The following is a 21,491-nucleotide window of genomic DNA, read 5'->3' on the forward strand; positions in this document are numbered from 1 at the left end:
GGTCGGAGGCGGGGCAGGGGCAGAGCCCCAGGCAGGGGCCGATCCCCCCCCGGGGCAGGGTCGGAGGCGGGGCCGGTTCCGATCCCCCCCCGGGGCAGGGTCGGAGGCGGGGCAGGGGCAGAGCCCCAGGCGGGGGCCGGCCGGGCGGATGTGGGAGCTCGGCGGCGAGGCACTTTCACAGATGTTAGGTGGGAGGCGGGAGCGACGGGAGGGGAGCGGCCGGGCTCGCCCAGCCCAGCCCAGCCCAGCCCGCCGCCGCCGCGGGAGGAGGGAGCGGGGAGAGGGACCCGGCGCCGCGCAGCCCTTTCTAGGCGCAGCCCGAGGGGGCGGGGGGCGGCGGCGGCTCCAGGCAGAGGGGGGCGGCTCCCCCTAAAAGCCGCCGAGGGGAGCGAGCGCCCGTCACAGGGGAGAGAAGGAGGGAGGGAGGGAGGCAGCACCGCGCCGCCGCCCTGCGCGCTCCGCAGCCCGGACTCGGCTCCGCTGCCCGCTCGCGATGCCCCGGCAGGGGCTGCCCCGGGATCCGGCTCCGCGCTCTGGGATTAGCTGCTGCCGCCGCCCGCCAGCCGGCCCCGGGCTCTGATCGGCGCCGCGCGGGGCTTTCGCCGCCTGCTTCCCAGCGGCACCGGCTCCAAGATGCTCCGCAAAGGTGAGTCCGGGCAGGGGCCGCGCCGCTCCGGAGGGGCCGGATCCCGCGCCTGGTGCCCGCCCGCCCGCCCGCGGGGCCTCAACTTTGGCACTTGGCTCCGTGTCACCAAACTTAGGAGCCGCGGCGGGAGCGGCGGGGACGCGCCGGGGCTCCGGGCCGCTGTCCAGGGTGCTGCTGCCGGGCGCGGCGCTCGGGGTCCGGCGGCTCCGCAGCTCCGGGTCGGGGAGTCGGGGGCGCATCGCCCCAGCCTCAAACTTTAATGCGAGGAAGAGTTGGGCGGGGGGGGGGGGCTCACGGGACCGAGCTGGGGCTGGAAACTCGCTGGCTTTGTCTCTGCCCCTTTGTTCCTCGCGGTCTGTGTCCCCGGCGCGCCCCCTGCCCCTGCCGGCTCCCCGCTCCCCGCCCGCCCCGCCGAAGCTTCATGTTCTGATCCAAGCCCGCTGGGAGGCCGAGAGCAGAATCAATATTTCACAGCCCCAGACGCGGGGATTATAGGACTTGCCAAGGTAGCTCATTAATTTTCCAAAGGCTGGAGAGTTGGGTCTTTTCTCCTTAACTCCTGAGGCGCCGGGAGCCGGGCTGCGCGCCCCCACCTGCCAGGGAGGGATAGCTCAGTGGTTTGAGCATTGGCCTGCTAAACCCCGGGTTGTGAGTTCAATCCTTGAGGGGGCCACTTAGGGAACTGGGGCAAAAATCTGCCTGGGGATTGGTCCTGCTCTGAGCAGGGGCTTGGAGGAGATGCCTCCTGAGGGCCCTGACATTCTGTGATTCCCCTTGGGGAGCCGCTGATGATGTAATTCCCTGGGTGCTGGGCGAGGCGCTCGGCGCCTGGGCACGGTGCTGCTGGAGCTCTTGCTTCCAAGAGGGGAAGGGGCGCTGGTCTCAGCACGCCCTTGGGCCTCCTCCCCTCCCCCCGGGGAGAGGGCTCTGGGACTGGCGGGTTGCTTGGCAGAGCTGTGCAGATCCTTGGCGCAGGCTGGTTTTTAATTCCTAACGACTGGCCCGGGGGAGGGCAGTAAAAGCACAGGAAGAGAGGGCGGGGGGGGCTCTGTTGTAAGAAGGGGGCTTCTGGGACTGGCAGTGAGCTGGGGAACCTTCCAGCTGATGCTAACGTTTGGTGTTATTCAAGGGAAAAGTCTCAGCTCCCCTCACATGTCCCAAGAGCCCCCCCACAGCTGCACCCCTCTGTGCCTATGTAATCCTGCAGTTGTCACAACTCTGGGCAGGTGACATCACAACTATTTCCATAGCAACAAACTAGGACATCATAGGGGAAGATTTTTGACATCACTACAAAGGAAGAAGCCAAAGTCGGGGTCCTCTCCCTCCTCACACATGCACCAATGCCAGCCACTGGCTATGCAGAAAGTAGTGGCTGGGCAGGCTGTGTGGCATGGTAGAGGCCTGGGACAGGCCAAGACTTGGTAGCCAGGAGGCCAGGAGCTGGCCAAAGTCTGCACCAAGCCCTGAGGCTCTGAACCAGGCCACGGGTGGCCACTGAGGCATCCTGGGGACTTGGGCAGGTTTCCAGGGGCTGTGGCTCCACTCCCTCCTATTGGTCCCCTCTTCTGGGAGTTCTTGGCTGCAGCTGGCCCACACTGAGCAATTGGGCCCTTCCACTAGGCGCTCTCGCCTGCCCTGTCCGATGCAGGGTGAGTGTGGGACAGGACAGGGCAGTGGCACCAGGAGGACTGGCACTTCCTCCACAGGTTTGTGCTGAGGGATGGTCTGTGCCTGCCCCTCAAGGTGCCCAGGATCTGATGTATAGGTTAGATATGCGCCCGGGGTATCAGGAATAAAGGACACTGGGCTTGTCTCTCAGTGCATAGCTGGTGGCACCAGCACTAAAGCTTGCCCAGGGTGAGGACTTCCTGGAATGCTGCACAGGTGAGAACTTGGGATCCCACTTGGAGAGCCTGGAGCACAGGAAGGAGTTTCTCTGCTGGGGCGTAAAGGCACCTTGCAGCAGCAGGGCCTTGGGGTCTGAGCCTTAGTTCTCTGACTTCCAGGTGGACTTTGTGCAGCTTATTAGTCAAAACAAGTTTGTTGTTGCCACTGGGGTTAGGTGCTCAGTGTGCTGTGTCCTCTGGCGAGCACCATCTCTGCAAACAGACCCCATCAGAAAACAAAACTTGCTCAGAATCCCAAGTGTGCCAGAGCTGCTGACAATGCTCAGAGCAGAGAGAAATAGCAGCTGCCCTGGTTTTCAGCCCCTCCATCACCCAGGCACTCCTGGGGATAGCAAAGCACTGCCCTGGTCTGAAAAATGGAGAGGAAATGAGATGCAGAGACTAGGTGGAGCTGCTCCCCGCAAACAGGAAGGAAGGTCTGGTAAAAGGGTTTCATTTCACCAGGACTAGCCTGTTAAGGTCAAGATCTACAGCTCTCATTTTCAGAGCTAGAAAAACAAAATGCAAATCAACAGCCTCTGGGCTAATACAGAACCTATTCTTAAAGTTTTTGTCTTGTTAAGCAAGGAAATAGAGTGCCAAATAGGCTTTGTTAAGTGGCAGTCTAATTAATAATTTAAAATCTTGTAGCTGTCTTTCATTAGAATTTATCTGTACATCAACCACAAAATCAGTCAAACACACTCATTTATAAGTTAATGCCATCGCTGAATAATTCAACAAGCAGCTAGATTAAGGCCTGCATTCCTGCAAGATGCATTCCGTTCTCTGGGTTTCTGTAGCCAGATGGTCCCTGTATGGCTGCTTGAATAGGCCCAATTCCTTGGCAAGTCTGCAGTGCTGTGGCACAGGCAGGCTGGTACATGTGTACAGTCCCGAGTGCTTTCCTGGTGAGGCCATGTCATTCTTCTGGAAGGAATGAAACCAAACAGACCCCACGAGACTGGTTGGGAGTGTGTGCACAGTGCACAGGAGGGGCCAGTCTGCCCGTCCCCACAACAAGAGGGAGTGAGGAGGCGACTCTCAGGCGCTCCCTCCCTGTGGGGAATGGCTGAGGGAAGCAGGGGACTTTCTGCAGAGCACTAGAGCCACGCTGATTTCCCTAGGGCATCAATGCAGCTGTGAGCTGGTCGTGCTCCATGTCAGAGGAACGTGGCAATTTGGAGCTGGCGTGGGCTGTGGCCTCCTCTGGGTTCCCCATACCCACTCCATGGGATGTCTCAGGAAGCAGCTAGCAGGCTGTGGCCAGGGACAGAGAGGTTTCTGGAGGCCATTCCAGGGGCCAGGAGAGACGCGCTTGGGCAGTTTCCCTTGTGCGTGAAGAGGGTTAAATGGTGGCTTTTTGTTTTGCCTCCCACATGACAGAGCTGGTTGTCACTGCTGGGGTCCCCTGGGGATGCCAAGGTGGAAATCCCTGGGAGGGAGTTTATTCCAGTCCATGACAAAGCCCCCCAGTCTAGCACTGCTGTTCACAGTATCCTGTTCCCACGTGTACCTCCCGGAGACCTTGCTGAGAACAGCCTGGGGCAGATGTGGGGGATGAAGGTTTCCAGCTGAGATGCAGCAGAAGAGACACAGTGGGTACCAGGAGCAGCAGAGAGAAGGCTCTCCCCGACTGGCCAGACTGTGGGCAGGGACACTGAGGAGGCCAATGCTAGGGGAGAGGTGGGTGAGGGGATGGGCTGGCACAAACCTATCAAGGGTTTTAAACACCCAAAGGGAGGTTTTCAGCTGGCTCTTACAGGTGTGAGCAGGTGGGACAGTGTGTATAGTGGGGGAGCTGAGAGCCATTGAACCAAACTGTAAACCCTGCGTATGATGGAACCACTTCAAGCCGGGGGGGGGCAGCACCCCTAGTTCCAGCACCCCGGTGGGTGGCAGCATTCCGCACAGACCAGAGCTTGGAGCTACAGAGCAGGGAGTTACAATTGTCATGGCAAGAGGCGAGCTAATCTGTAGGAGCATCTGAGCTGCTCTCTTTGCCATGGTGTCCCAATGCCTGCGAGCTTTTTGGAGTAGGGACATTGACAGCGTTATCAGTCTGTAAAGGGCTAGGCACTGCAGGACTAAATCATAGTAACAACGTAACGAAGGCCTGGTGAGCATGTCAGGAGAAGTGGAGCAAAAGCCGTGCTGTAGCCGTGCGTTCTTCCAGAGGTGGCAATAGTCGATGTGCAGACTAGGAGACTGGCGAGGAGAGGTGAGTTCAAGGTCAAGGAGGATGCCAAGACCATGGACAACAGAGTCCAGGGGTTGAAGTTGTTCATGTGGCTCGTTCAGTCCATTGACATGTCGTCTTAGCTCCTCTCCTGCTTAGCTGAAAGCTTCATGCGCCAGATGAGCAGCAAAATGACATTAAGTTAATTTCATGTTGTTGCTCAGCTGGTACATGGAAGGGAGCCAGGAAGACTCGCAGGCTGGAGTTGCTGGGGTAGGGAAGGCGCTAAAGGGGCCAATCTGAGCTTCTGCCCATTTCCCTTTGCAGAAGGCTCTTTTTGTTAATAACTTGCAGAGAGAAAATGACTAGGATCAATCCTTGTTCATTCTGCATCAGAGGGCCTGGCTGCAAAGGGGAAGGGACCAGACATTTTAGTCAGTTTCTCTTTACAGCCAGCTTCAGATGTAAAGAGACTGAAGGAAAAGGGATAATCCTGGGCAGTTTTCCTCAAGGAGGGGAGAGGGATGGAGCTCAGCTCAAGGGCTATTTTCTTGCCTGGGACCTTATTTAATAACAATATTTTCATCAGAGTAGAACATAGGCCTCATTTGGGATCGGGGACCCATTGAGCCGGACCTTGGACAAACAGCTTCTAAAATATGGTTCTTGTATGAAAGATCTAAGAGATCTTTCTGCCTAGGAGAGGTCAGTTCTGTTACAAGAATTGAGAAGAAGCCACAACTTTATTTGTTCAATGCAAGCTGAAGCTTGTCAGGTGGGAGTCATTAGAGGTGTCGGAATGTGCAGAGTGGAGGGTCTTCACTGTGAAGTGGCCAAGATGTTTAACGGTAGGTGAGTGTGAGCGAGAACAGAGAACTGACCCTTGGGATGTGGCTAGCTAGTTCTACAGGGCAGCAGTAACATTCTCTGCTCAGACATTGCTAGGGATACCTGTATTCTAAAAATAGTCCCTCAGCTCCATTTTGTGTCTCCTCCCTAGATGTGGCACATGACATCAGCCGGTTCCCACCATGGCCCTTACACTAAGAAGCATCTACAGCCATTTGCTCTGCAGAGCACAGGCTGCTCGGAACAAAGGCCCACTGTCCTGCAGACCAAATGTATCTGTATTTCGGTAGATCACCTATTTTGCAGCAAGATCCATTTGCTAGATTATGCAGCGTGTGTACCCACGGCCATCTCACCTGCACTCAGCCCACTCAGCCATTACTGCAAGACTATTTAGAACACTCCAAACTTCTGAGTGGGATCAAAGAGCTACATTAAAAAATACATCAAAATAAAACCTACCCCATGCCAGAGAACTGCTTCTCTCTTTTAGATGTATGCTTTACTCTTTGCTTCCAAGTGATTTTCAATACACCTTCCCCTAGCATGCTGGTCTTGGAGAATGAACGCCTATTATCCATGGAGTAGGTACAACGTGGGTGTTTGCAGAGCAGACCTCCCTCATGGCTCTGTCAGGTGTACAAGGGAGTAGAGTCTCTGTCCGATCCACTCAATCTCTAGCTCTTCTGCAGAGATGTGGATAGGTGGATGCACAACTGGTTGAAAGACCATACTCAAAGAGTAGTTACAATGGTTTGCAGTCAAACTGGGAGGACATATCTGATGGGGTCCCATAGGATCGGTCCTGGGGTCAGACTAATCAGTATTTTCATTCATGACTTGGATAATGGAGTGGCAAGCATTCTGATAACATTTGAGGATGACACCAAGATGAGTGGGGTTAGGAGCACTTTGGAGGACAGGGTTAGAATTCAAAATGACCTTGACAAATTAGAGAATTAGTCTGAAATCAACAAGATGAAATTAAATAAAGACAAATGCAAAGTATTCCACTTAGGAAGGAACAATAAAATGCACAATTACAAAATTGGGAATAACTAGCTAGGTGGTCATATGCTTAAAAGAATCAGGGGGTAAAGTGGATCACAAATTGAACATGAGCTTCAAACAAGGCTAACATCATTTTCAGGCGTATTAACAGGAGTATCGTATGTAAGACATGGGGGGCAATTGTTCCGCGCTACTCGGCACTGGTGAGGCTTCAGTTGGAGTCCTGTGTCCAATTCTGGGTGCCAATCTTTAGGAAAGATGTGGACAAACTGGAGAGAATCCAGAGGAGAGCAACACAAATGATCAAGGTTTACAAAACCTGACCTATAAGGAAAGGTTAAAAGAACGAGGCATGTTTAGTCTTGAGAAAAGAGGAGGAACCTGATAACAATCTTCACACAGGCTAAGTGTTGTTATAAAGAGGATAATGATTTATTGTTCTCCATGTCCACTGAAGGTAGGACAAGAAGTAATGGTCTTAATCTGCAGCAAGGGAGTTTTAGGTTAGATATTAGGAAGAACTTGCTAACTCTAAGGGTGGTGAGATACTGGAATTGGTTACCAAAGGAGGTGTGGAATCTCCATCCCTGGAGATTTTTAATAATAAGATTGGAGAAACTCTTGTCAGGGAGGGTCTGGGTTTATTTGATCCTGCCTCAGAGCAGGGGTCTGGACCCGATGATCTTTTGAGGTCCCTTCCTACATTGCTGTGATTCTGTGACGTGTGCCAGTTTTGAGGTGGACATTTGTCCTCTAGGAACTGCATTGGGACTTCCTCTTACACAAGCCACTGAACAGCCTTTGAATGAGAACAGCTTTTGACAGCTAAGAACTTGAGCCACATTTGAAGCAGAAAGCTGGAGTTGAAAAGCTGGAGCTGTAACCCATTATCAGTCCCCTGAGCCATCCCGTGTGCAGACTTGTTTGTTAGATATGCTCCTTCACTGGCTAACCAGCTACAGGGACCCACCCAAGACATTCAGCTGAAATGTGGGAAGAAACCATCAGCCTAGACTACACGTTTAGTGTCCCGAGATTACTAGGTTTATCCCTGTGTAAACAGCCTGCCCCTGAATAGTACAGTGGAAAAAAATTATTTAAAAGAAGGGAATGAAATAAAAAACTGAAGAAAGGAACAAGCAATGTCGTCTGTAGGAATGAGCACTTTGCTGGGAGCCAGGATACCTGGGTTCTTATTCTGCCTTTGCCACCCCTTGCTGTGTGATCTTGGGCAAATCGCTTAATGCCTGTCTCTTAGTCTGTAAAATGGGGATAATCATTCTGACCTACCTGCCCAGGGTTCAGAGTGAGTTTCTGTACAGTGTTTATAACATAGAATCATAGAATATCAGGGTTGGAAGGGACCCGTTCGTGTCTTGCACATTGTCTGAGGCACACAGTATGAATACCATTGGTCTGAGCACCACACTGAGCCGGCAACTCCTAAATTCTGGTTCCAGCTCTGACACTGACTTAATGGGGGGCCTTGAGTAAGTCACTGAATCTTCCATATGCCACCTCTGTGAAACAGGGATAGTAACAATTACTTTACCTGACACATAAAGGAGCTGAGACTCTGTCAGTGTTTGTGAAGAGCTGTACAAGTGTTTAATATTATTAAACATATAAATCAACTAGAGTTGTCAACTCAAAATTTAGAAACTATATACGATTATCAACTGGAGATGTTTTCCTTCCAGCTGGGTGATCGATCAGTGGATGGCACTGAGGCAGTGATGGGTCTGTGACCGAGTGCACAGTTCATTATTATACTGTATTTCTTTGTATTGCGGATTGGGGCTCTGGGGCGCTAGGTGCTTTACAAACACACAAATACAAACAGTCCCTGCCCTAAAGAGGTTACAGTCTAATGTAAGACAAGATGCAACAAGTGGATGTAACAGTGTGGGAGGGAGGAGGAGGGCAACAGTTATACGAATAGCTGCACAGGCAAACGGTGTGAAGCCTGGTGATTTTACTGTCTAATCACTCTGAGTACATGGAGAAGCGAAACTGAAACCACCCAAGTTCTAGTTTGTTTAGAAAAACAGCTGCTAAGTAAGGATTTTGGCACAGTGTGTGTGAGCGTGCATGTGCCGTGGTGCCCGTGGGAAAGGTCTGCGTAGAGTGGTATATTAGTGTAATGCACCCACTGCGAGCACAGCTGTTGCAAGGTACTGAGCGTGTGCAGAAGGGTGTGCATACACAGCTGGAGCACTGGCCAAGGGATTTCATAGGCATGTACAACAGGCAGACTGACACATCACAGCAAGTGCAAACCTGGTGGTATTCGTGAGCCCACAACACCAAGGGTAAGCTCAGAGGGCAGGTTAGCACCACTTCTTGTAACAGCTCCGTTTGCCCCATGCATGACTCAGAAAGGGAGCCTCTGAGTAGCCATGACCTCACAGTGCATGCTGGAAAGGTGCGAGATGTGGATTTTCATGCTGGATTGTACCTCCAAAGAAACCACCCTGGCCAGATTCCCAGTTAAGGATGTCTTTATGGAAACTCACCATCCTTGTGCATCGTATCAGAGGTTAGCCGTGTTAGTCTGTATCCACAAAAACAAGGAGTCTGGTGGCACCTTAAAGACTAATAGATTTATTTGGGCATAAGCTTTCATGGGTAAAACATCATTTCTTCAGATGCACCCTAGGGCCAAATGGACACTCTCAGGAATATTCTGTTCACTGATCACAAGTGGCTAGGAAGCTGAGGTTCCTTTGCTGATCCAGGCCGGGAGCCTGGTTCTGGGCAGGCATAGCTCTGACAAGCAGCTGGGTTTTGTTCCATTCATGGGACGGCTTGCCCATGTGGATGGCAGGTGAGGCCAGGCCAGCAGAATGCTGATCTGGGCAGTCCTCTGAGCTGGTGCTGAATGCTTATGGATGGGTGCGACATGAGTGGCGGATGCAGGGCAGCAGTGGCAGGGAGATATTAGAAGACAATTTCCTTTGCGCAGAGCAGGATTGAAAAATTATGAAACAGAAAATGCTCAATTTGGTGCAGAAAGCCTCTTTTTTGCTCCCTGTATTTTTAAGTACCTACAGCTGTTTTCTGTTTGCTTCCCAGTTTGTGCACCTGCATCATGGGCTCTGGAAACGGTCTACCTGGCCTGGCTGATGTTTCTGAGCTTGCCTTGGCTTCACAAGCAGCTTCTTAGGAGTCTTGCAGACGAAGCCAGGAGGGCTGTTCTGCAACCAGATTCCCAGCACGGACAGGGAGGGTAAGCATGGGGCTGCATCACTGGTCCATCAGTGCGGAGCTCCATGTAGGTGAGCAGGCTTGGCTGCTGCGCAGTAGAGAGGCTTGTTGGGTTTGAAATGGAGCAGACAAACCCCTGAGGCCTATTTGGTACCTGCCATAGGACTGCAGGGGGCTTTTGCTCAGGTCATCAAGTAGGAGACCCTGTCTACTCCCTGTGTGTGCTAGAGTGGAGGTTTATCAGTGCAGAGGCACTGCCGGTGTCCGTGTGTGCGTGTGTGAGATGCAGGCATTGTTCCAGCCAGCAACGGACTCTAGGAAGAACAGCACCTCTCCAGCACTGCTTGGTATTTAGAGAGCAGTGGTACCGACCGAGTCCTGCAGGCTCATCAGGTACAATGACCAGCAGCTGCCAGGGAACCGTCCCCTTAAACCCGACACTGTATTTAAGTCTCTAGTTAGAGGGTCTCAGACCACTTGCCTCCGTTCATGATCTCATAACATCCCTGTGGCAACTGCGGCCGTTGTTTACATGGGAAGTTAATATTAGGGAATTATTTAACGAGTTCTAGCTTCTTTCAGTGTGAAGTAGCATTTGAAAACAAGGAGGAGGAGCCAGAGCCATGTGATCTGCCTCCTTTCCGTGGGTACACAACACATGTTGCATGGGCTGCAGTTTGATAACCTGGGCACTGCCAGGACTGCATTAGTGACAGAAATAGCAAGTCGGTTTGGAGTTTTGGTTTGCTGGTCTCATTTTTATAGAGTCCAGTTCACGTCATTGACCCAGTGGAAGGTGAAAGCCTCCGGAAGTGTATGGACCTTGTAGTAATTCCTCACTTATTTGGGAGTGAGCACTCAGCTACCATGGTGATAAGCGTAGCCAGAAAGCCCAGACAGATCTACCTGGAGGTCCCAAGGCAAAGTGAGAACTTGTGCTGCGGGGTTATCAGGTGGCACTCACACCCGGGGACGCTGGAGCAGGCTTGGACTCCCCTCACTGTGGAGCTACCTGCTCAGGGGCGCAGGTTCCCTTGCTGTTGAACTTAGCAAACGAGAGACGTGTGACTTCACAGACACACAGGTTTGTGTCTTTGGTTTATAATTATTGAGTGAATTTTAATACTCATGGAAGTGAGAGACTGCAGGCAGATGCTGAGCAACTCCGTGCACAGCTCTGTTAATCATCTCCATCCTGACCTGCACTCTCTGGCTCCCTAGCACTGCTCAGCCAGTGCACCCCAGTTCCGTACTGAGCACCCCCAGCTATAACTGCCCGGCCCATTCTGAGCAGCAGCTCTTGCTGTGATTAATACAACCATGCCGTAGGTTGGTGGTTCTCAATGTGGGGTCTGTGGAGCAGCAATTGGGGGGGAGGGATGACACGACTCAAGCTGTCTTGGTCACAGTGGTGAAGTATGCGCAATGGAAACAAGAGACAGCCCTGCCCTGCTAGACTATTTCAATCGTGCATGTGCCAGTCTTCAGGCAGAGCTCCCTGCCCGCCTGTCACGGCTCCCTTGTGTTCTCCTGCCTGTTTGGGTTCCTGAACACGCGTAGAAGCCTGTTAATGAGACTCTCTTTATTGGGCATCTCTTTGGTGTAAATTTAACTGATCAGATTTGCTGACAACAGCAAGATGGACGAGGTAGCAAACACACAAGTGGCAAAACCCGGCTGCAAACGGACCCAGAGAGACTCGAGTGGATGGGCTGCGAGTAATGAGGGGAGACTTGGACCAGCAGCCAGGGAGTGGAAATAAACAGCCCAGACCCAGAACAGGGGCACGTAGCCAACCAGCTGCACTCAGCACAGCGAAGCTGTTTATTTTGATCTGTCCTAACATGACTTTATGTAACCAAGCATTAGATATGCCACAGGGAAGCTACAGAAACGGGAAGTCTCTGTCTTAAGAACTGGCCCGCACCAGGAGAGTGTTAACAGCCGCTGCACGAGGGAGTAGGCTGCTGAGTCCATAAACTCGCCTCTTATAGGAGGTTTTTAAATGTGAGCCCAGGTCTCTGGAGGACAGAGGTCTGAGCTTGAGTTTCTTGTCACTCTCCCTTCGCTGTCTGCATGCAGACTGGGTTCCTTTTCACTTCTCCACAGGAGGGTGCTCTCCTTGGTGGCTCCAAGGGTGCCACTGATGAGTGTGGAGACCTTCTATCCGCTCTGCCACAGCCATGCAGCTTTTGCCATTGGCAACGGTCTCCTTGGCAGGTTTTAGCCCTTACCTCATCAAAACAGAAAATGGTTTCTGGTCGAGCTCCGCAGCAGGGGCTAGGAATTCCCGCTGTCTTTTGCCACAGCAACTCCCTGGAGGCAGGGACAGAGGGGACCTGTGAGATCAGTAGGGTAATTAACAGAACAAACCATCACCCTGGAAATGTGAGAGCTTCTTAGAGAAGGACACAAATCAGCAGCAAGGTCTGGAGATTTATTTACTTGTGGACAGATCCTGCTCAGTGTCCCTAGTGTAAATCCAGAGTCACTCCAGGGACTTCCCAGAGCAGATCCTTGTCAGTCCTGTCTCAGCAGCCTGAGTGCAGTACAAGTTAGCACACCTGGAGTCTGGGCATTTCACTCTTTGCCCTTTTGTGATGGACTAAATCAGTTCCTTCCCCAGAACAGGTCCTTCCCTCTCTGTTTGGCTGAGGCGGGAGGAGCTGGTTTCGCAGCCCCTGCTGGATTCAGGATGGGACTTCCAGCTGTCCATTCTCTCACGCTGGGGACGGATGAGGCTGTAGATTTTCCCTATCACTCTCTAGAGCAGGGATCTGGAGGGATCAGTAATTCTCTGGGTATCAGGGTTCTACACTTCTTCCATCATGGTCCCTCTTTCTGCAAGAATTTGCTGGGTGTTTCTGCTAACAAGCCCAGAATATTATAATTTCAATGGGATTTAAAAAACAAAATAGTCCTCACACAAATTACTCTGCAGTGCCTCTGCCAGGGCCTAAGATCTGCTGCTATCTATTTTTTAATAATTGAGGGTAATAAATATGTATTTCTTTCTCCTTTTTTTTCCGCCTTCCGCAGCTTGTCAGCGCTCTGCGTCTCTCCTCTGATCAGACCGCATCTTTGCTGAGAAAAAAAAATCCTTTAAGCAAAAAGGATTAAAGCCTTGAAAGTAGGTCTGCCTGAGACTCCTCTGCTCACCCCCTCTTGCATGCAGTGATCCTCTTCCAGGGCAAGGGAGGGGCCCACTCAAAGTGTCAGAAACCAGGGAACCACTGCAGAGGAGGAAGGAGGGGAGAGAAATGGGAAGACAGAGAGAGAGAGATGCAGAGAGCGGAGGGGAGACAGAGAAGGAGAGATGGAGGGAAAGAAGAGATGTGGGTCCAGTTCTCCCCCAACCAAGTTTTGCAGCAGTGGTGCTGCTCTGACTTCAGTCCTGATTCACATCAGGATGAGATCAGAGTCTAGCCCCTGAAGCAGGGGAAAAGCACACACTGGGTAAGGGGGATTATGGAGAGGGGCCTCCTCTCTCTTCGATGCACTACCATCCTGCCAACTTGTTGAGAACACATTGAATTGGCACTGAGAAGGGGCAGGGACTGCCCAGAGGGATCAGCTGCTTGTGTTGGAAGAACCTGGTAGTAGCTGGCGACAGGAGAGGAGGGTATAATACTAGTTAATCAAACCCCTGTGCTGTGAGTCTTGCCAGGCCTAGGGAAACCCTGTCAATATTGTGTTAACACAACCTGCGCACTAGAAACGTCCTGCGGAGGCATGGAGGGTGAGTGGAGCTTTCATTGCTGATGCGTAGGGTTATTCAATAAAGTCCGTGAAACCAAGTGGCATTGTGACCTGGCCTGTGTAGTTGCAGGGGCACTCAGGTTTGGGCCGGCCACCCCTCCATCTCCACCGCTGCTGTGACCATGTGTGCCAGGTTTGGAGCTGGGAGCTGGACTCCGCCCCCTATGGCAGGACCCCCCAACTGTGGGGCACGTGAGGGGTGGGCTTGCTCTTCTTCACGTGATTTATCATTTCATTCCCGCACCTCTGCCGTAAAATGCACTAAACATTTCTGTGCCAGAATTGTAGCTTTACTGCTGAACAGCGGGCAGGGGGGGCGCCACGGGCTCCAGCCCCATCTGGCCTTGGAAGTGATGCCGGAACTGTGAATTGGTCCAGGTTCCACAAGCTGGAAGCTTCAAGCTGCTGCATCCTGGTGGCCCTTCGCCCCATCCTACCGCAGCTGTACAGAGAGGGAGCTGCATGCACTGCAGGCTGCGCACCCTCAGAGCTGCTTGTCCCCAGAGGAAACTTTCTTGGGGAAAAACGCTCTGTGTAGAGACAGAGCTGCTCAGGCTGCACATATTGCTGCCGCTTTCTGTTCCCTTGTTCTTTACTCCTACGGACATCGGCAGGAAAACAGGATCTCAAGAGTCTCATCTGCTCTCGCTGCTCATTCCCCACCTGCAGCTGGCTCTGTCCGGACAGCTCTCTGCTGTCAGATGTTCCCCGACACAGGCCTGAGCTGCTCGCTGCTGTCTAACAGACACCCCTGAACTTGTCTGATAAGGAAGAGCTCTGTGATGGCCACGTAGGGGGTCAGCCCCAGCTAGCACGGGAGCCTCTTTCTCCTCCTAGGGGAGTGCGGCTGCTCAGCCTAGAGTGGTAGCAGCAGCAGAGCCAGGGTATTAGAGTGAGAGGAGCCAGTGTGAAGGAGGATGCTATTTATAGCTTCTTTCAGCTTTTGTTCCTTTTCCAGTGGAGCTTCTCTTTAAATAGAAACCGAGTTGGCTGCACCAGTCTCCCCTGTGCCCAGCCGTCCACTGGGGCATTGCCCATCCTTTCCCCTGGAGAGACACAGAGGCCACAGCGAGCCCCTCGTGATCCTGTGCATGTGCCCTGCCCATGGGTCTGGGAGCCCTGAGCTGGGGTGCCCACCTCCCTCCCTGTGTGCTTTGTGCCAGGGCCCAATGTCCTTGGGGGTGGGGGCCCTGTCTGAGCCAAACAGGGATGGATGGAGGTGCCTGATCGCCCCAGCTAATGAAACTGGACACAGCCCAGTTCAGTCCCTGCCTGTAAACTCTACTCCTGTGATATCCCTCCCTGCACTTGTCCCAGGGGGCAGAGAAGGGGCCCAGGGAGGTGGCTGCCGTAGATGTGGGTGGGCAGAAGTGTCTGGGAGAGCCCTAAAAACAGCAGTATCCCCAGCATTTTGTGTTGCTGCTCGGCATCTTTTCCCCGCTATTCCTCTCCAGCATCTCCTCTCCGGCTCTCCGATCGATAGGCCAGGGAACAAAACAAAACCAAACCCAGTAAATATTTAATATGACCCAGAGAGCCAAGGAGAACACTCCCCCGTTTCCCCGTCCGTCTCCTCTGCCAGCCACTCGCAGCAGCTCATCAGCGATAATGAGGCCGAGTGCAGCAGGAATCAATAGCAAAGCCAACGTCAGTGAAGGGGTCAGCTCCTGCCACTTCCTCAGCACCTGCCCTGCTGATGGAGCCCAGGCTCACCATCCCCTCTCTCTCACTGTCATTTGTAGTCAGCACTCCTCCATCTCCATCTCCATCTCCATCTCCCTCTGCCTTGTCCGCCTAACACCAGTGCCCACCAGGCATCAGTGCCGCTAGTGATACCAGCATATGTCAGCTGGAAACAAGGCCCGGGGGTCTCTCCCTCAGGGTCTGGCTCCTTCTCCCTGCATTCGCTCTTTGCCCCCTTTTCTCACTTTCTATCTCCTCTGGAAACATCCGCTCAGTGTGCAGCGGAGGTCAAAAAAGCAAAGGGAATGCTGGGAACCATTAAGAAAGGGATAGATAATCAGACAGAAAATATCATATTGCCTCTATATAAATCCATGGTACGCCCACACCTCGAATACTGCGCGCAGATGTGGTCGCTCCACCTCTAAAAAGATATATTAGAATGGAAAATGGTACAGAGAAGGGCAACCAAAATGATTGGGGTAGGGAACAGCTTCTGTATGAGGAGAGATTAAAAGGAGTAGGACTATTCAGCTTAGAAAAGAGACGACTAAGGAGGAATATGATAAAGGTCTATAAAATCATGAATGGTTTGGAGCAAGTGAATAGGGAAGTGTTATTTACCCCTTCTCAGAAGACAAGAACGAAGGGTCACCCATTGAAATCAATAGGCAGCAGGTTTAAAACAAACAGAAGGAAGTATTTCTTCACATAATCAACCTGTAGAGCTTGTTGCCAGAGGATGTTGTGAAGGTCAGAAGTTTAACTGGGTTCAAACAAGAATTAGATACGTTCCTGGAGGATAGGTTGGTCCATCAATGGCTATTAGCTAAGATGGTCAGGGATGCAACCCCATGCTCTGGGTGTCCCTTAACTTCTGGCTGCCAGAAGCTCAGAGAGGATAACAAGGGATGGATCACTCAGTAGTTGCAGTGTTCTGTTCATTCCCCCTGAAGCATCTGGCTTTGGCTACTGTCAGAAGACAGGATACTGGGCTAAATGGACCACTGATCTGACCCAGTGTGGCCGTTCTTATGTTTGCCTGTGTCTTGGTTGCCCTCTCTCTGGTTCTCTCTCTTCTTCTCTCTCCCTCACCCCGCTGCTTACCCCAGCACATATTTCCCAGGAATTTGAGTGGAGGCATCCATTGGGTTAAGGATCTGTTCCCCTTTTGCAGCTGGACTGGCCTAGTCTGACCTGCACATCACAGGCCACAGAACCTTGCCCGCCTGCTCCTCTAATAGACCCCTAATCACTGGCAGAGTTACTGAAGTCATGGAATCATAGGACTGGAAGGGACCTCAAGAGGTCTCTAGTCCAGTTCCCTGCACTCAAGGCAGGACTAAGTATTATCTAGCCCATCCCTCACAGGTATTTGTCCAACCTGCTCTTAAAAATCTCCAGTGATGGAGATTCCACCACCTCCCTGGGCAATTTATTCCAGTGCTTAACCACCCTGACAGTTAGGAAGTTTTTTCTAATGACCAACCTAAACCTCCCTTGCTGCAATTTAAGCCCATTGCTTCTCGTCCTGTCCTCAGAGGTTAACAAGAACTTTTTTTCTCCCTCCTCCTTGTAACAACCTTTTATGTACTTGAAAACTATTATCATGGCCCCTCTCAGTCTTCTCTTCTCCAGACTAAACAAACCCCATTTTTTAAATCTTCCCTCATAGCTCATGTTCTCTAGACCTTTAATCATTTGTGTTGCTCTTCTCTGGACTTTCTCCAATTTGTCCACATCTTTCCTCAAATGTGGCGCCCAGAACTGGACACAATGCTCCAGTTGAGGCCTAATCAGCACGGAGTAGAGCAGAATTACTCCTTGTGTCTTGCTAACAATACTCCTGCTAATACATCCCAGAATGATGTTCGCTTTTTTTTGCAACAGTGTTACACTGTTGACTCATATTTAGCTTGTGATCCACTATGACCCCCATCCCTTTCCGCAGTGCTCCTTCCTAGGCAGTCATTTCCCATTTTGTGTGTGTGCAACTGATTGTTCCTTCCTAAGTGGAGCACTTTGCATTTGTCCTTATTGAATTTCATCCTATTTACCTCAGACCATTTGTTCAGTTTGTCCAGATCACTCTGAATTTTAATCCCGTCCCCAAAGCATCTGCAGCCCCTCCCTGCTCGGTATCGTCCCCACACTTTATGACCAGGAGGGCTCAGGGGTTCTGGTGGCAGGAATGTTAGAGGATATTCCTGTTGATATTGTACGGAGGCAGAGAGGGATCTGTCTCTGGACAGGGGACAAAGGATGTCTCCGAAGAAGGAAATGGTTTCCTCACAGACACTTGGTGCTGGGGTGGGGAAAGACAGCCTGAGAAGGCATGCCAGAGCGGTGGCCTGAATCCCTTCCTCCCCGACACTGGGGAACCAAAGCCCAGGAGTTACAACTTGGATAAGAGCAGCTCTGCAGGGGGCCAGGCCTGTCCTGACCACTCAAACTACTCCAGGGGGCACTGCCCTCCCCGGACCACCTGGAGCATGCAGCCTTGGCAGCACACAGCACGACTGGCTGCCTCACTCCCTAGTGGGCAAATGGGAGAAGGAAGTGGCGGGGTCAGGTCCCAGCCTCAGCCCCTCCAATTCTTTGAGGTCACGGGGGCACATGAGGGCATGTGAAACTCCCCGGGTACCCATCCAGTGTGATCTAAAGGTGGCAAGGTGATGGACTGGGAGCTGCTCTGTAATGATGTATGAATACTGCCTCTTGGCTTGGTTATAGGATGTTCACTGTATGAATATATGGGTTTAAATCAATAGGGAGCTGTCTGAAATACAGGCAGGGCAGAGGGAGATATGAGAACTTCCCTAGGGTGCTTAGGGGGTGCCTCTGATCCTTTCACCTTTGATAGGGGTGAGATGTGACAGACTGGGGATATGCCTGGCTCTAATGGTGAACCCCACTGTATTTCAGGGTCTCTACTTTGTATTGTAACCTCCTTTGTGAATAGAACAGCCATTTTGTAACTAGTAGAAAGACTGTGTGTTAGGAGCTGTGGCAGAGCCATCGAGGGCCATCAGCATCGAATGATTCTTTTCTACTGGGACAATGAGAGCTGATAAGAGCGGGATTGGAGTCTATAATTCCCCTGGCTGAAGCACATGGGCAGAAAGGGGAGCAGAGACTATATTTAAGGCAGAAAGCTCCCTGTGAAGGAGGGCAGACCACTGCCACGTGCAAGAAAGCCAGGTGAAAGCCGGAAGAGTCCTAGCCTGTGAATGCTGGTCAACCCCCAGACTCACAGAAGGAAAGAGATAAGATCTGGGGCGGGGTTGTGTCCAGGATTTTGTTTTTCATAGAGCTGTACCTCTAGTGCTTTCAAGAGTAAAGGGTCTTTGGTTAAGAAAAACCCTTGATAATCTGCATTCCTTGTTTTCCTGACATGTCGGGTTAATGAGAAACCAGAGCTCCTGGATTCTGGGGAAATGTGTCTACGGGACTGGGGCTTGGGAGAGCAGAGGGACTAGATCCAGACTTGAGGTAGCTGGATTGTGGAGTCCCACTGCTCAAGAAGGGTGTCAGAGACCTGGTCTGCACCTGGGAGTGCCTGAGAGACCCTGAGCTAGGCACAGCGACCAGCCACTACCCAGCCCCAGGGTGTTAGAAGCTTGTGGATCTGGTGGTTGTATCCACTCACAACAGACTTGTGTCTGTCCAGAGAGCGGGACTGGGCCAGGTTGTGACACTTGGATGAGCAGTCTGTGTTATCATTTAATTCCTGTGCATGCACCCAGAGCTGCACATGGTGCATGCAAAATATTAAATCATGGAAAACCATTCCTTTGAGTTAAGCATTAAAGCCCTTCCAATTGCATCTCCACCCCCCCCACACACACATTATCCACGTTAGGGATGTGCCACCCATAGCAATAAGTGTCCAAAGAGCCTGCATACTAGCCTCGTTTGGAAAACTGAATGCTTCCAAACACTAGGCTGAAAACACTAGCCTCCAGAAGTTCAGAAACCATGCCACAACCCTTCAGAATCTGCCTGCCTGTTTCTAGTTGCAATTTTACCCTATTTCCAAACAATGTTTTTCTGAATGCAAATAACTCTCCCTCCTACCCCCAATCTACATACTGGGGCATTTGCTCATCATGGATATATATTCTCACACAAAAAGCTTTGTTAACTGGAGGTTGCCAGACTGCATATCCCCCCAACATACAGTGTCCAAAGCAAAGAAATAGTAGCTATGACTTTGTCATGACTAGAAAGAGTGGGTGAGGGTAGGTCAGGTTGAGCTAACACATACTAGCTAAGCCCCGCCGTTTCCACACTGTAGAAGCCGGGTAACACCTCTACTTCCATTTTAGCTAGTTGTGTCCAAGCCTGGGCACACCCTAGGTTACAACATAAGCAGCTAAAATTGAACTAGAGGATTTACCCTACCTCTACACTAGGAAAAAAGTGGAGTTTAGGTCAGGCTTAGCTAGCACTTGTTAGCTAACCCGGACCTATCTTCACCCACTCTTCCTAGTCAAGACAAAGTCCAAGTCTGTTCACACCCCATCTGTGCTCCACACAGCAATTCTTCTTATGCCCAGCCACAGCCCAAGTATCGTCACCCTCCTGACAAAGCAGCAAGCACCCTCAAACTCCAGCATGAGCACTTGGTACATATTCCCATGCTTAGTAATGACCACAAGTTGGTGTGGTTTCCATCCTGTACAGGGCACATCATTCTCTACATGGCTGTGTGTTGGGCCATGGAAATAAGGGAGGTAGTGCCACTGCAAGACGTATTTCTGCAATGTTCAGGAAACATTATGTGAATGGATGAGCTATCTCGCTAGTGATGGCTCTTAACTTGGCATTGATTTCTATGCAGAAGTTACAGAACTGAACTCTCTGTCTGTGTGTACAATAGTGTATTGTACTGATGACTAGAGTTAACACAGCAAGTGGGTGGTTGTGAAGTGTGGCGTTTGTAGGGATTGTGTCTGTTTCCTAGAGGAACTTCAAACTGTGATACTGTCAAAGTAAAATTTCCTAAAGGTGCATTTATAAATGTTTGTTCTGCAAAAGTTAGTCAATATTTTTCCAAAAATGTACATGGAAAAGTCAGTTGTCCTCTGAAGTGATTGTGCTAAATCTGGTGACCAAATACAATAATGAAAGTGACATAGAGGGATTTTAGTCCTGCTTTACAAGTAAATAGCAACACAGCCTTAACTAGGAAGGTGCTAGAGACTCCATCATTTAGCTGGGATTGCACTGAGGCAAGTGTAAACACAGATGCAAGCCTTGCAAGGAGAGGTGTGTGGTGTGAGTGTGTTAGAGTGTGTGAGGGTGGGTGCAGCTGCCAGGGATGTAGCACTACTTCCTGCAAAAGTGATCTTGAGTTAGTAATTCTGTCTCACATGAGATAGTCTCAAAAATCTATCTTCTGTGTTATGTCACCATAAGATAAAGCATCCACATTCAAAACCCAGCTAACATTTTACCATTTAAATTTATCTAATTGAAAAGCTGCACAACAGCAATTATGATACTTTGCACGTTAGTAATAAATACACATATTATACCTGATACAACAGAAAACATGCATAACTCAGCTTTTATATGCCAAACTTTAAACTAAGTAGCAAGGCACATCCAAAGCACACGTGTCGTTAGTCAAAAAGCCCATTAGCGGCACATGTAACGTATTGTTTTTACAATGTTAATATTCCCTGCAAACTTCAAACAAGGGTAAGATTCACTGGGATGCACCAACTACTTTGAGGATATTCTATAAACCCAGTTAAACTGGCAGATCAGACCAGGTTGACAATGGTTTTCCACCTGCTCCCACTTATCCTTACAGTATCCTAGCAACCCTGACATACATGCCACTCATCACAGCCCCCAACACCTCAGCCCCACTGGCCACAGCCTCCAACATGCCCCACTCACCCCCAACATATGCACAGAGCCCACAGTAGATGATCTAGAGTCTAGACAGACATTGACACAAATGGTCCCTTGTAGGGCCTCAGCCAAAGACAGTGCAGTGGAGGGTTCTTGGCAGAGAAGGCTAATGGTCTATCTAGTATGAAGCAGACATCATGTGCCTGCAAGAAACACGCAGAGAGACGACAGCACCAAACATCCCTGGCGTGCATATTGATGCGAACACTGAAAGCAACACCTATGGTAGCTCGATAGCTGTACGTAACCCTAGCAAGGCGACGACTCACTGGCGTGGCGCCTCCTGCTGGTCGTCTAGGGAATTAGCTTTTCCAGCCTTGGAGCACCCTCTGCCGGCCGGTAT

General features: G+C 51.2%; 1 protein-coding gene across 1 annotated transcript in view; it reads left to right on the forward strand.

The window, feature by feature from the left end:
• The first annotated feature begins 440 nt into the window (after nucleotides 1-440).
• Nucleotides 441-21,491, forward strand: part of RTN4RL1 (reticulon 4 receptor like 1) — a 69,464-nt gene continuing 48,413 nt past the window's right edge. The window contains exon 1 of the mRNA XM_044993632.1: nucleotides 441-646. Coding sequence (XP_044849567.1) covers nucleotides 634-646 — 13 coding nt within the window. The 5' untranslated portion in view covers nucleotides 441-633. The remainder of the gene's footprint in view (nucleotides 647-21,491) is intronic.

This window comes from Mauremys mutica, chromosome 19 (genome assembly GCF_020497125.1).
Source record: "Mauremys mutica isolate MM-2020 ecotype Southern chromosome 19, ASM2049712v1, whole genome shotgun sequence".
Lineage (NCBI taxonomy): Eukaryota > Metazoa > Chordata > Testudines > Geoemydidae > Mauremys > Mauremys mutica.